The sequence below is a fragment of the Camellia sinensis genome, chromosome 10 (assembly GCF_055761805.1).
Source record: "Camellia sinensis isolate YWXY chromosome 10, ASM5576180v1, whole genome shotgun sequence".
In the NCBI taxonomy this organism is placed as follows: domain Eukaryota; kingdom Viridiplantae; phylum Streptophyta; class Magnoliopsida; order Ericales; family Theaceae; genus Camellia; species Camellia sinensis.
The window spans coordinates 76,023,983-76,037,001 of record NC_138970.1 but is presented as its reverse complement, the minus strand read 5'-3'; the positions used below and the strand labels follow the sequence as shown (position 1 = coordinate 76,037,001).

Below are 13,019 nucleotides of genomic sequence, written 5' to 3'. Positions count from 1 at the left end.
TCAACACACTCCTGAACCTGTTGACTATGATCGTGGTGCTACAGTTAATATCCCTCTTGATAATGGAAAGGTAGACTAAAGTTCAAAGGATGTTGAACCTGTTTACTATTTTTATGCATAGACATAGGCTTTGTTAATTTCATTATCCGCTGCTACAATCTAGGATTTCAGAACAAAGGAGAAAGAACTCCAAGCAAAGGAGGCTGAATTAAGGAGGAGGGAGCAGGTACTTGTTTATACTAATTAACATTGTAGCTTCCGAATATGTTTTACCTAGAATTGAATGGCTATTTTTTTAATTTTATTTTCATGGACACTTTGTATTAATCTTATTAATTTTTCATTTTATTTATATTATGCCTTTGTCATGGATTCCCTGAAGGTCTATCACAACCTTGTTCTATTTTTAGACACCTTAAAATTACCCTATGAGGCCTAAATATTACATTTTCTATTTTGTGCACTTTAGGCATAATTCATCTTTATGGCTACAATAAGCTTTAACAAGAACTTCTTGTAAATTCATGACATTCGCAGGCTTGTTAGTGTGCCTTCTATGGAATATTATAGCAGTTACCGTAGCCTGGATCAATGGAGAGGGTTGGCTTCGAAATACTTTGAATGGCCTTCTAAGCCTCTTGCTTGCATAGATGAGTCTTGATTTTTCTTGTCTTGTAGGTCCGACAATTTGGTTTCTTGCTATTATCTACTTCATAACAAGGGTTCCAGGGGCCTATATGTTGTGGTATCGTCCTCTTCATCATGCTATGAGGTACTATTTCGTGCTCTTTGCCTTTAAAATTGGGATCTATTTGGGAATTCTCTGCTATAAAATTGTCTGTTAACCCATTACAGGACTGATAGTGCATTGAAGTTTGGGTGGTTTTTCTTGAGTTACGTGGTAAGCTTTTGCATCTTCTAGTTAGATTTGTTTTCTACATTGAAGGTTTTCTGGAAGTCTTATTTCTGTTCCTTTTCCTTATCCATGCAGTTCCATATTGCCTTCTGCGTCTTTGCTACAATTGCGTCTTTGGACTTCGAATTTGCAGTTTTTTTTCAATTCTTATTTTGTGTTAAAAAGCCGTGTTGAGTTCTCTTGAAATTTTTTAGCCCCCAAAAATGTTGGAAATAGTAAACTACACATTGTAAATTATATCACAAATTAAGCTATATAGGGGATCACATTTGCTGTGAGTTGGTTATTTATTTTGTATCCTGTAACTGATGAATGTATTTTTCGATTGTTTGACAGGGGAATCTTGCCAGCAATAGATGTCATGGGTGATCATACTGTGGTTGGCGTGAGTTTAAGATCTTATCGCTTATGGCATAGTATCACCAGACCATTCTAACTGCAAAACTGTTGTTGGAAAGTTACTTGATTATCTCCTTTATTGCTTTACAGATTTTCCACTTTATTGGATTTGCATTTTTCTCCATCGAGGCACTGATCAGCATCTCGGTTATCCAGGTTTGTTAATCTGACTTCAATTTCTCTCATCTCCTCTCACTTTCCTTTCTTCTGTACTTTCTCTTGAGCTTTGTTGTCCCTTGTCCCAATATTGCAGGATGTTTACATGTACTTCCGTGGCAGTGGCAAAGCAGCAGAGATGAAGCGTGAGGCTGCAAAACGGACAATGATGGCCATCAATTTGAGCCCGGAGCCTAGCCTGAGATCCTGGGCTTGGGTCAAGGCCATCATTTTGAAACCCGGCCCGATCCATCAGCCTGCTTAAAGCCTACTCAAGCCGGGCCCGCCCAACTGTAGACGTCCCCGAACGCCCCGGGAGGATGAGGTCCCGTTCTGTTCGTTTTGGGGGTCTACTACAGTTTGGACTCAAATTGTCACGGTTCTTAATCTGAACCAAAGAGTCCAAATCTGGCAAATCGTTTTGAGAAAACAGATTTTTAGAAAAAGAAGTGTCAAACATGGACTGCTTTGCCAGATACAGAGTCGCCACCTAAATATTTTTTATGGGGGAATTTAGGAAACCCTGACTCGATGCCAAAGGCCACGTGTCCGTCATCACCAAAGTTGCCTTGGCTCGGGAGCATGGGTACGATTGGGGAAGGTCAGCTATGAGCACCCCTCTCGCCCGATCCGAAGATCGGCCTCTACTAACCATGATATCTATTTTTGAAAACATTATGCGTTCTTATTCCGGTTATTAGCCTAGATTTACTATGTGATGCGCACAGCAAACAAGTATAGACCAAATCGCCTAAATTGGAACAAAACATTGCATGTTTGTTTTGAAAATGGTTTGCTACTCGCAAGTAGGCTAAAATGCAAGTTTTGCCACCCTCGGGTGGGCTTTAGAAAAGATGGTTTTGCCACTATCTACTAGGCTTAAAACTCACAGTTTTAATACATTATTCCAATTTAGGTAATTCAACCTCCACCCACAGGCATTCAAGTAGTTATATCACATAAGCAGCTAGCCTCATGGTAATCATGCTGTCACGGCAACACTCACACGCATGCAAGGATGCTAAAGCATAGAACTTACAGAGTACTCCAAGCCAAAACAGAAACTAGTTAGTAATCACATGCATGATCCTAGTTCATGTTAAAAATGGCTAGTGCAACACATGCAAAGATGCAATCTAGATAGGCTCGACTATTCTAAGATGGCATATGATGATGATACAACTAACACGTATTCAACTTGGAATTGAAGTACAATGCAGTTAGTATGATACGCCGAGCCCGATACATGCAAGACAAATGTATGGATGCACGCATGCATAGCATAAGGTATGCTAAATTAAATATGCCCTAACACTAACCATCGAAAGTAAGTAAGTAAAAGGGAGAAAGAAGTGGGGATTGGAAGACATGCACACACGTACCCACACTTATTACAAATTCGCCCTCGCTCGGAGGGACCAAAAGAATAATACAATTAATTAACTACGAGCTAACTAATTATTACAGTCCGTTAACTAGTTAAGCAAATTAACTAATCTAGGAAAACAGTAAACAGCCTTGGGAAGAGGGCCCCATGCAATGTATGCGCGGTTCTGCTCGGAAAGTCACAGCCATGCACAAGTTGCCTCCACTTTGACTGTTATCCTCCTCTGAAGACTACACAAGTCCCAGGGTTGCTTCTCTGAATGCTTCAGAACATCACCGGCTAAGAGGATTTGCCACCGGCCATGGAGAATGACCACCGACCTCTGATCGAGATATCGGCCACGGATGGATGGCCAGTCAGCACTGCATATGGCCGGTCGGCCAAATCTTCCTGCAGAATCTGTTTTGACAGCAGCAGAGGGCACAACATGGCATGGCAATGCATTTCAAGCAATGTTTGCACCAACCACACTCCTTATCATGTTTATGGCTCAAAGGAGCATGGTACTTGATTCTCGGACCACCAATCGCGCGTTTCAGTGCGTGATGGCCCAAAGAACCAAAGTGTGCAATTTCAATGTGGAATGAAATGCACATAAACAAACAATGAACTCAACCTCTATCATACTCAGTTCAAGAGGCAAAGTATGCATGCCAATGTAATGCAACCTAGGCATGTGAGCTAAGTGTGCAACATGATCATGCAAACAACAAAACCATGTGCAATGGGCCATGAACTAAACAAGTAAGCATGCAAGGCATATAACATCAATGTTAATGACACACATGCAACAGCATGAAAGGCATAACATATGTAAATATGCAAAGCAACTCAACACAAGAAGCATGCCAAATGCAATGGCACTTAAACATACAACATGTTAATAGACTAAGTACCTAAACATACGAACATGTATAGCATGCAACAACATGCCAAATGGATGGTCTTAAACTAATCTGGACAGCTCTCTACTAGGTCCAAAACAGTGGCCACAATGATGCAAGTGAGGTAACAAAATACATGGAATGCATGCACAATGCATTAACCAAGCTTAAGGCACAAAAATGCAACTCTACCAAAGCATGGCAAGGAGGAAATATGGCATACAATGGTGCATGTTCCAGATCTGAAATGGCATACCAAATGACTCCAAAATGACCCCAAAACATGAAAACACTACCATTTAAGCATGCAAGAAGCTTCAAAACTCAAAGCTAGGCATGGGCATTGCACTACAAGCATGCATAACAAGCATTATTTGACCATGAGGCATGAAAACAGTGCTAAGGCAGTCCAAAACGTGCATGAAATCAGTTCAAGGCATGGCCAAAAAATGCTAACATGAAGGGCCAAAACAACATGCAACATAGGCTAGTAAACATGGTTTACACTACATGTATATGAAGCACAAGAGAGGTCACCAAACCAGCCGAAAACAGTAACATGGTATGTCAAATAAGCCCCAAAAACCCATGGAAACAAGGTCCACACATGCTAGAATGGGGTGTTCCTTTGAAAGGCCAACAAGAGGGCTACTCTACACATGCAATAAGGACATTCAACAAGACCAAACCAACTCTGGAAATGGCTTATGGAAGTCCTAAAACCCACTGAAAAATGCTTGAAACAAGGTTTGGAAGCATGCAAATAGGAGCCCCTTTGGAAGGCCAAAAAGGGCAACAAACAAGGCAACAAGGGAGATGGTCACCCCTCTCCTTCTCAGGACCTTAAACCACCATCCTCACCACTGAAATCCCTCAAGATTTCAGTGGTGAGGAGGCCCAAACAAGGTGGTCCCGAAGCTCACCAAAATAGCACAAAATGGGGCCAAACAAGGCCTAAGAGGGAGTAAACGACCCCAAACACAAAAGTGACCTTAATGAAGTATCTTAAACACAAAAAAACAGAACTTTTTTATGTTATACACAAATCCCAAATCCACAAGAAAGACAGGCTAAAAGGGTGTGCAAAAACGGGGAATAAAGAGGGAAAAGGGCTTACCTTTGAAGACCAGCAAGAACCAGCAGCCTTTAGACCCAAAAATGAAACCCTCAACCTCTGAAAACAAGCTCCAAGAACCTCCAAGTGATGATGGAAGTGTGTGGCTATGAAGTGGTGTCCAATAGGCCAAGAACCAGACTCTTTTGGACCCTCTAACCCACCCAAATGTAAAGAGAGAGGAGATATAGAGAGGGAGTGATATATATGTGATATATATCTGATTTTTCTAACCCCTAAAATGGAAGGAGAGGCTCTCCTTATATAGAGAAACCAAGGGGGGAAAGCTTCTCTTAGAAGCTTTGAGCAAAAAGGCCAAGCTTCTCTTAGAAGCTTGGAGCAAAAGGGCCAAGCTTCTTAGAGAAGCTAGGCAAAGGGGTCAAGAGGTTCAAGCTTCTTCAAGAAGCTTAAAAAAAGGGTCAAGCTTCTTGGAGAAGCTAAAAAAGGTCAAGCTTCTTGGAGAAGCTAAAAAAGGGTCAAAAGGTTCAAGCTTCTTAGAGAAGCTAAAAAAAGGGTCAAGCTTCTTGGAGAAGCTAAAAAAAGGTCAAGCTTCTTGGAGAAGCTAAAAAAAGGGTCAAGCTTCTTGGAGAAGCTAAAAAAAGGTTCAAAAGGGTCAAGCTCCCTCAAGAAAAGGTCTCGGTCAAGACAAGTGGCCGATTGATCAAAAACAGTGGCCGGCCGACCAAACACAATGCCGACCGACCATCAATAGTGCCGACCGGCCATCTCCAATGGCCGGTGGCAAGGAAACAAGGCCGGTGGCCTCAAGCCATGGCCGGTGAGGTGTGGGGATGGCCTACAAGCTACTTCCCACCCTCAGAAGCAAAACAACAAGTGTTTGGTGCAAAACCAGACACAAAACAGTCGAGTCGAGAGATCCTGAGATAGGGCGCGTAGCCGAGACCTCCGGGAACTCAAGACGAACACGAACAAGGATGATCACCGAGTGTTCAAACGATGACGTCCAAGTCTTAAGGACGGTCAAAAATGGGGTGTCTACAGTTGCCCCTCTTTAACAGAACTCGAAAGTCATAAAAATGACGGGAGTGAATGTCAAAGCCCAGAGACGACCCATTTTTGACAAGGCCGAAGACTTAGACAAAGCATACAAGCTACAAATAAAGGTATGCATCCAAGGGCAGGGGCAAAATGCAAGACAATGCACCAAGCCGAGCATAACTAATGATCATGCAAAGAAACATAGGAACGTAGCCCGGTGTTTCGGAAAGGTATAAGCATTGGAACGTATTCCAAATGCTCTTAACCAAAGAGAGAGGAACATAGGGACGCATCCCTGTGTTCCGGAAGAGCGGAAGAAACATTGGGATGTATCCCAGTGTTCCGAAAAAGTGGAAGAAACATAGGGACGTATCCCGGTGTTTCGAAAAAGAAGAAGAAACATAGGGACGTATCCCGAAGTTTCGAAAGGAAAGAGAAATATAGGGACATATCCCGGAGTTTCGGAAGGAATGAGAAACATAGGGACGTATCCCAGAGTTTCGGAAGGAATGAGAAACATAGGGACGTATCCCAGAGTTTCGGAAGGAATGAGAAACATAGGGACATATCCCGGAGTTTCGGAAAGAAAGAAAAGCATAAGGACGTATCCCAGTGTTCCAGAGTGGTTCAAGCACCAGAACGTATTCCAAATGCTCTTAACCAAAGAGGGAGAAACATAGGGACATATCCCGGTGTTTCGAAATGGTGTAAGCATTGGAACGTATTCCGAACGCTTTTAACCGAAGAGGGAGAAACATAGGGACGTATCCCGGTGTTCCGGAAAAGAAGAAGAAACATAGGGACGTATCCCGGAGTTTCGGAAAGAAGAGAGAAACATAGGGATGTATCCCGGAGTTTCAGAAGGAAAAGAGAAACATAGGGACGTATCCCGGAGTTTCGGAAAGAATGAGAAACATAGGGACGTATCCCGGTGTTTCCGAAAGAAGGAGAAACATAGGGACGTATCCCGGCGTTTTGAAGAGAGAGAAACGTAGGGACGTATCCCGGTGTTCCGCAAGGAATGAGAAACATAGGGACGTATCCCGGTGTTTCGGAAAGAAGGAGAAACATAGGGACATATCCTGGAGCTTCAGAAAGAAAAAGAAACATAGGGACGTATCCCAGTGTTTCGAAAAAGGAGAAGAAAAATAGGGACGTATCCCGGTGTTTCAGAACAAGGAGAAGAAACATAGGGACGTATCCCGGTGTTTCAAAATGAGGAAAAGAAACATAGGGACGTATCCCGGTGTTTCAAAATGAGGAGAAGAAACATAAGGACATATCCCGGTGTTTCAGAATGAGAAGGGGAAACATAAGGACGTATCCCCGTGTTTCCGAATAAGAGAGAGTGCATAACAATGTAAGTGGAAAGTGCGTGACAACGCAAGTGAAAAGGTGCACGACAATGCAAATATAATGTGCATAACAATGCAGGTGTAACGGTGCATAACAATGCTAGATAGATGTGCATAACAATGCGACGAATGTGCAACTTCAAAAGCGCGTTTGAAACAAAATGCCGAATAAGGAAATACAAGCCTTAACGAGACCAAATCCAAACGCGACCTCCAATTTACCTCTCGGAGGGGTTTGTAACACACTCCGCTTGAAAAGGGGACACCCTGTTTACATTGGCAGGAGATAACATCTGCTGATGCTTTAATTGCCATTTTGGCTTGAAGCAGGCTTAAGCTTGGAGTAGAGACACACTCATTCTTCGGAGCACTGACAAGGCCTGAAGAGGTACATCCGGAGTACAATCATGGAATTTGCTGAAGGTGAAACACATTCAGATGCTTCGATTTTCCCTCTTTCCTTTTGCTTTACAGTCTGGAACTTATACAGCTTCAGATAGGTCCTAGTTTTACTGTTTTAACATGACCTGGGTTGAACCCTGCGGCTTTATGAAAGAACAAATCTTGTTTTGCACAAATGTGAAGAATAGCATAGCACTCTGAGCACAAAACGATTCATTTTTGAAATTGAGAATGAGTTCTCGACCGGGTATTGAGCCTTCGACTGAGCACAGCGCACCACGACTCAATCAACGGAAAACAAAAGGTAAAATAACCTAAACACAACGAGACACGCTCGGAACGACTCAAAACAAGATTTGAGACAAACAAAATAAAAGACACGACATACAGACGTGTACAGGGAGCTTGTTTCATCGGGTATTGTTTCCCACCCTTTCTCATTTGTGATTCTCACATCACTCGGCCCTCAAGCTCTGTTTTTCTGAAAAAGCTATTTTCCTCACTTTTTCTCTCAGCGCACATCTCTCTATTCTTCAATCTCTCATTTTTAATCCATCCCCTGGGTTGTTGATGAATAAACAGACAGTTGTGGGCTCTTGCCCCTAGCATTCCGCTAGATTCTTCTTCTTGTTTACAACAGTGAGTTTCTTCCACATAGGGGCTGCGCTACAATTAGGTATGTAGCAAATCTGCAGCTGACATCGGTTGACGATGCTCTGCTGGGGAGTTTGGACGTGGTCAGATCTGTCCAGATAAGGGAGTGGAATATCTTGTCCCATTCCAGTTCGTGCTTCGCACTTAGCTTGATACCTCGTTGCTTGGAGGATGTGAGAGCTTTCTGCCCTTTTGCGGTTAGCTTCAGTGGTGCCCTTTTCTGGCGAATACGGTGCCCTTTCGGCAAGGTATGTTGATAATAGGGGAAAGACAGGACACCTGACTCAACTGTGCCCCTAGTTCATCATTTTGACCATTTTTTGTTTTGGTTTTCTACTAAAACAATTTTGACCGATATGAGAGTTAGATTAACACACTTGTTCGATTTTTGATTTGAAATCATGCAAGTCAGGCTATGAGCACAGAAAATTTTCCCTTTTTTGGATCCAAGAAATGGTCCAATTTTTAGAAAAGATGGAACAATTTTCAAGAAAATTAGTCAACTTCAGTAAAAATTCTCAAAAACTATTTTTGCAAACGGCCAATGCTTAACAAGCACGGAACCTACTCTTGAGACGCACAACCTCGGATTTGGAGGAAAATTGCCCCCTTGCTCGAAGAGAGCTGCATGGCAACGGAAAGTTGCCCCTTGTTTGAACGGCACCGCAGTGCATTGAATGGCAACGGAAAGTTGCCCCTTGTGTGAATGGCACCGTAGTGTATTGTAATCAGTCCTCAGAGCGATGATTGCAACCGAACTCCCGGATACAGAAAAGACAAAGATGACTAGAACCATCACATGGACACCGTTGAATTTAAAGTATTTTACGGCTGGACTTCAGAATGAAGTTGCCTACGTATCCCAAAGATGGGAATCAAGCCTCACGTAGTTCGGGGTTAAGGTACATTCGGGTATTAACCTCTCCTTTTTAGGCTCTAACTTTTGCCAAGGCGCCCGTTGCGGATTTTCGACCTTGCGAGCTTTGTTCTTCTTTTTTTTTTCAATTTTTGTATCTTTTCATTCTTTTTCATTCTTTTTTTCTTTTTTCTTTTTTTTTTATTTTTTTTTCTTTTCTCTTTTTTTCTTTTGCATTTTTTTTTTTGCTTTTTTTTTGTATTTTTCTCTTGCTCTAACTTTTGCCTGGGTCGCCCTTCCGGGTTTTCGGCCCAGCGAGCCTCTCAAAGGGTAAAAGTGTAACAAGTCCATGCCAAATGGTTTTAGGGTTTTGAAGCCATCCGTATCCAGGAGAGTGGCTGTTGTATTGATTTACTGAAGGATCCATCTTCGGCTCTTCGAGCATATCTGACATTTTTGCCCCTAGTTTGAGGGGGGGCTTCTAATCTAGCTTTACAAGCTTCCTTTGATCTGATCTTCTTGATCTGACTTTGGTGCCTCTTGTTCGAGGGCTGCTTAAAAATGGCCACACAGGCCTCACGTTGTGGTTGACCGTTGAACGTTCTGAACTCAGGTTCAAGGTTTGAAAGTGAGGGGTCGAATCTCGAGGCTGAGAGCGATCCTAAGCTGCACAATCTCAAGAGCGATCCCACACAAGTCTTCGCAGGACCGCGCAAAATATTTTTTGAAATTTTTTAAGAAAGCGACAAATTGCTCGCGCCGAAGACAGTGTAGAACCAATCTGGATCAAGCCAGGGTCCTTCTCAGTACTCACATTAACAAGCATGATCTCAATCATTAAGGGCTTAGCATGCCTCTCTTTCTCTCAATTGATCAAGTTTTGCAAAACCTGAGGAATTCCTTCCTCTTCGTTTTTATCACAATGTCTTGAAAAAAGTTTTGAAAAACTTAGGTCATTACAATGACTTCAAAGGCACAGAAAAAGCAGGCGAAGAGCACTGTCATTTCATTCAAACTTCTGGCACAACTGGCACACGGCAGAAGCAAACACAAGAGTGTGAAAATCACTGCTGTTCCATTCAAATCTGTTGGCATAACTGGCTCCAAGGCAGAAACAGACTCAAAAGAAAGTAAAAAAGACAAACACAAAACAAGCAAGTGATGTCCGAGGTAACACCCCCGGAATCACCCGACTCCTACACAACAGGACTGACTCGATACGACAAGACAGACCTCGAAACAAAAGGACTGACTCAAAACAGACTCAAAACAACACAACAAGACTGACCCAATACCCAAGTCAGAATGTACAAAACTAGCATTCACAAATGCTCAAAATAGTGCGTGCCATACACCACATCTAGAGTAAACTGAGTGCCGCCCGCAGGTGGTCCAACTTCTGATCACATCACATTATCCCCACAAGTTCACTGATCAAGTACCGATAGACTTTGCAGGACCCGGTGCGAGGATAACCCTGTTGTCAATCAAATTTTGTATCTCGTGGCGGAGACGGACGCAACTGTCAATGTCATGACCAGTTTATTGATGGAAAGCACAGTACTTAGTCGAGTCATGCTTTACAGTGAGAGGATCAGGTAAAAGCCGTTGTTCTAACGGTTTCAGATGTCCTTTCCTGAGTAGGACCCCTAGAGCTTTAGACAAAGGCATAAAGAGTGGGGTGAAAACCCTCTTGCCTCGGGGTAGATAGTCCGAAGTTCGGGGGTTTGAAGTGGATGCACCAACAAAGGGGGTGGCTGCCCTTGGTGTGGTGGTAGTGACCATGCCCATTTCAGAAGATCTTGCAGCTGCATCACCGCTGGTGGTCGCACTTGAATTGCGGGAAAACGCCCTCCTAGGCTGCTCCTTTTCCTGGTCAATAAGGCCCTGCTTCATAGCGTCCTCGATCTATACTCTCATCTCATGCAAATCTGAAAAGGTAGGGAAGGGAAGCACGATCATTTTCTGCATTAGTTTGGGCTGGAGGTTGCGCACAACCATCCGTATTTGATCCTTATCCGTTGGCCCAATGGTCATTATTGAGGCCGTGGCCCTCCAGCGGGCCACGAATTCCGAGAAGCTCTCATTTGGCTCTTGGCGGGTGACTTCAAGATCACAAGTTGTGACCTCAATCTGTGCGTTGTAGGAGTATTGATCACTGAAGGCCTCAGCCATCTCTTCCCAATTCTGTTTCACAGAGTTCTCCAATTTTGCATACCAGATTGCGGCTATCCCAAACAGGGTCCGACCAAACAATGATAGCTTCTGTAATCTGGTGAGGCCCATCGGCCTTAGTATGTCTGAGAACAACCGTAGATGCACCATGGGATCCCCAGATCCGTCAAAACGATCAATGTGCGGCATCTTAAATCTGTCCGGCAGTGTCACAGCCGAGTCTGTATTCCCATCTTTAATGTCAGGAATGGAGTGGGCCCTCTGAGACTTCTTGAAAAATTTCTCAAGCTTGCTCACTTTCAATGCTGTGGGGTCTGTCTCCACATTAAAGGGGAGGTCTGGTAAGTTGGTGGGTGTTTTAGATAGCTGGGGTAGAACCGGGGACGGAGCTGGCCCTGTCGGAATGTCCGTATCTTCCTGGACATTAGTTGTCTCCCCAAGTGTTGGAACTCTTGGTGGAGGAGGAGCCTGGTGTGAAGTAGATACTCCAGTTTGCTGCTCTAACCTGGCAATTGTCTCTGCCTGTTGGGCTATGACCACAGCCTGTTGCTTGGCGAATTCTGCTTGATGGACAGCGTCTTGCTTCATGGCTTTCATATATCCTGGAGTTGGCGCACCATCTCTTCCAAACTCGACATATTGTTCTAATCTAACTGAGAAACCGGTATACCTCCCTGAGGTAAAACAGATATCTCAACCCAACTGCGCACAGGTGAGATGGATAATGACCGCTGATTCGAAGACTGTTAAACTGATGGTCTATGCCTGACTGGCGTTTTTACCCTGCCTCTGGCGAAGGAACACTGATTGCCCTTGAACTGAATCTCTGACCCGACAAAGTCTATCAGCACAAGTCCAATGTACCTAGGGGATAGTGAAGCCTTCTGAAGCTATAGTTCCAGAACTACCTTGCAAAAGAGAAAACAGACAGCACCTCAGCCTGATTTCACCAAAACAGATATGAGCACTAGGATAACTGTGCCCTCTACTGAATTCTGCCCCAAAATTTTGCCTGTAAACTGATACCCTCAGGTAAACTGAATCCCAAAATACTGAACCGGTGCCTGCAGGCCTGATGCCCAAACTTGCAAACTGATGCACGCATTCCCTGTAGAGACGCACTCTAAAGCACATAGCAGATAAGTGAGCCAAAACACCCCTATGTTGGGGTAGGGTTTCCCTGTCCTATTTTGTCAGGAGCTAGGGTTTCACTATGCACACAGCAGTTTTCAAACAACCAAACATCGGGTAAGCAACCTGTCCTAATTTGGAATGGCCACTACGGATTTCGATATGCACTAGGTCGAATGGTCGAAAAGGGTGCCTTGGTAAAAACCAGGGTTTGTGTTCCTATACTGTCAGAGCCCACAACCGGTCAGCCTTATGGTCATGCCTTGACAAGACAAGCCTCCAGCAAATCGTTCAGGAATGGCAGATGGCAAACACTGTGTTCCTAGGCGCACCAATGCACATGCAATGCAAAGAAACACATAAATGAAATCAAAACAGGATATCAAGAGTTCGAGTCAAGCTCTCTAAATCCCCAGCACAGTCGCCAGAAACTGTAGACGTCCCCGAACGCCCCGGGAGGATGAGGTCCCGTTCTGATCGTTTGTGGGTCTACTACAGTTCGGACTCAAATTGTCACGGTTCTTAATCTGAACCAAAAAGTCCAAATCTGGCAAATCGTTTTGAGAAAATAGATTTTTAGAAAAAGAAGTG

The 13,019-nt window shown here is 43.7% G+C and overlaps 1 protein-coding gene across 1 annotated transcript; it reads left to right on the top strand.

Annotated features, from left to right (window-relative positions):
• The first annotated feature begins 524 nt into the window (after positions 1 to 524).
• LOC114309699 (secretory carrier-associated membrane protein 1-like) lies at positions 525 to 1,736 on the top strand. The gene is made up of 7 exons (XM_028255477.1): positions 525 to 600; positions 679 to 772; positions 856 to 901; positions 992 to 1,083; positions 1,253 to 1,301; positions 1,406 to 1,471; positions 1,569 to 1,736. The coding sequence occupies exons 1-7, from the start codon at positions 525 to 527 to the stop codon at positions 1,734 to 1,736; spliced, it is 591 nt and encodes a 196-aa protein (XP_028111278.1).
• The last annotated feature ends 11,283 nt before the right edge of the window (positions 1,737 to 13,019 follow it).

Excerpts from the sequence above, each read along its gene's own strand:
- LOC114309699 (XM_028255477.1), top strand. The coding sequence starts at position 525 with ATGACATTCGCAGGCTTGTTAGTGTGCCTTCTATGGAATATTATAGCA. Across the intron at positions 902-991 it reads GGTTTTTCTTGAGTTACGTG|TTCCATATTGCCTTCTGCGT; the intron begins GTAAGCTTTTGC and ends TTATCCATGCAG. Across the intron at positions 1,084-1,252 it reads TTATTTTGTGTTAAAAAGCC|GGGAATCTTGCCAGCAATAG; the intron begins GTGTTGAGTTCT and ends ATTGTTTGACAG.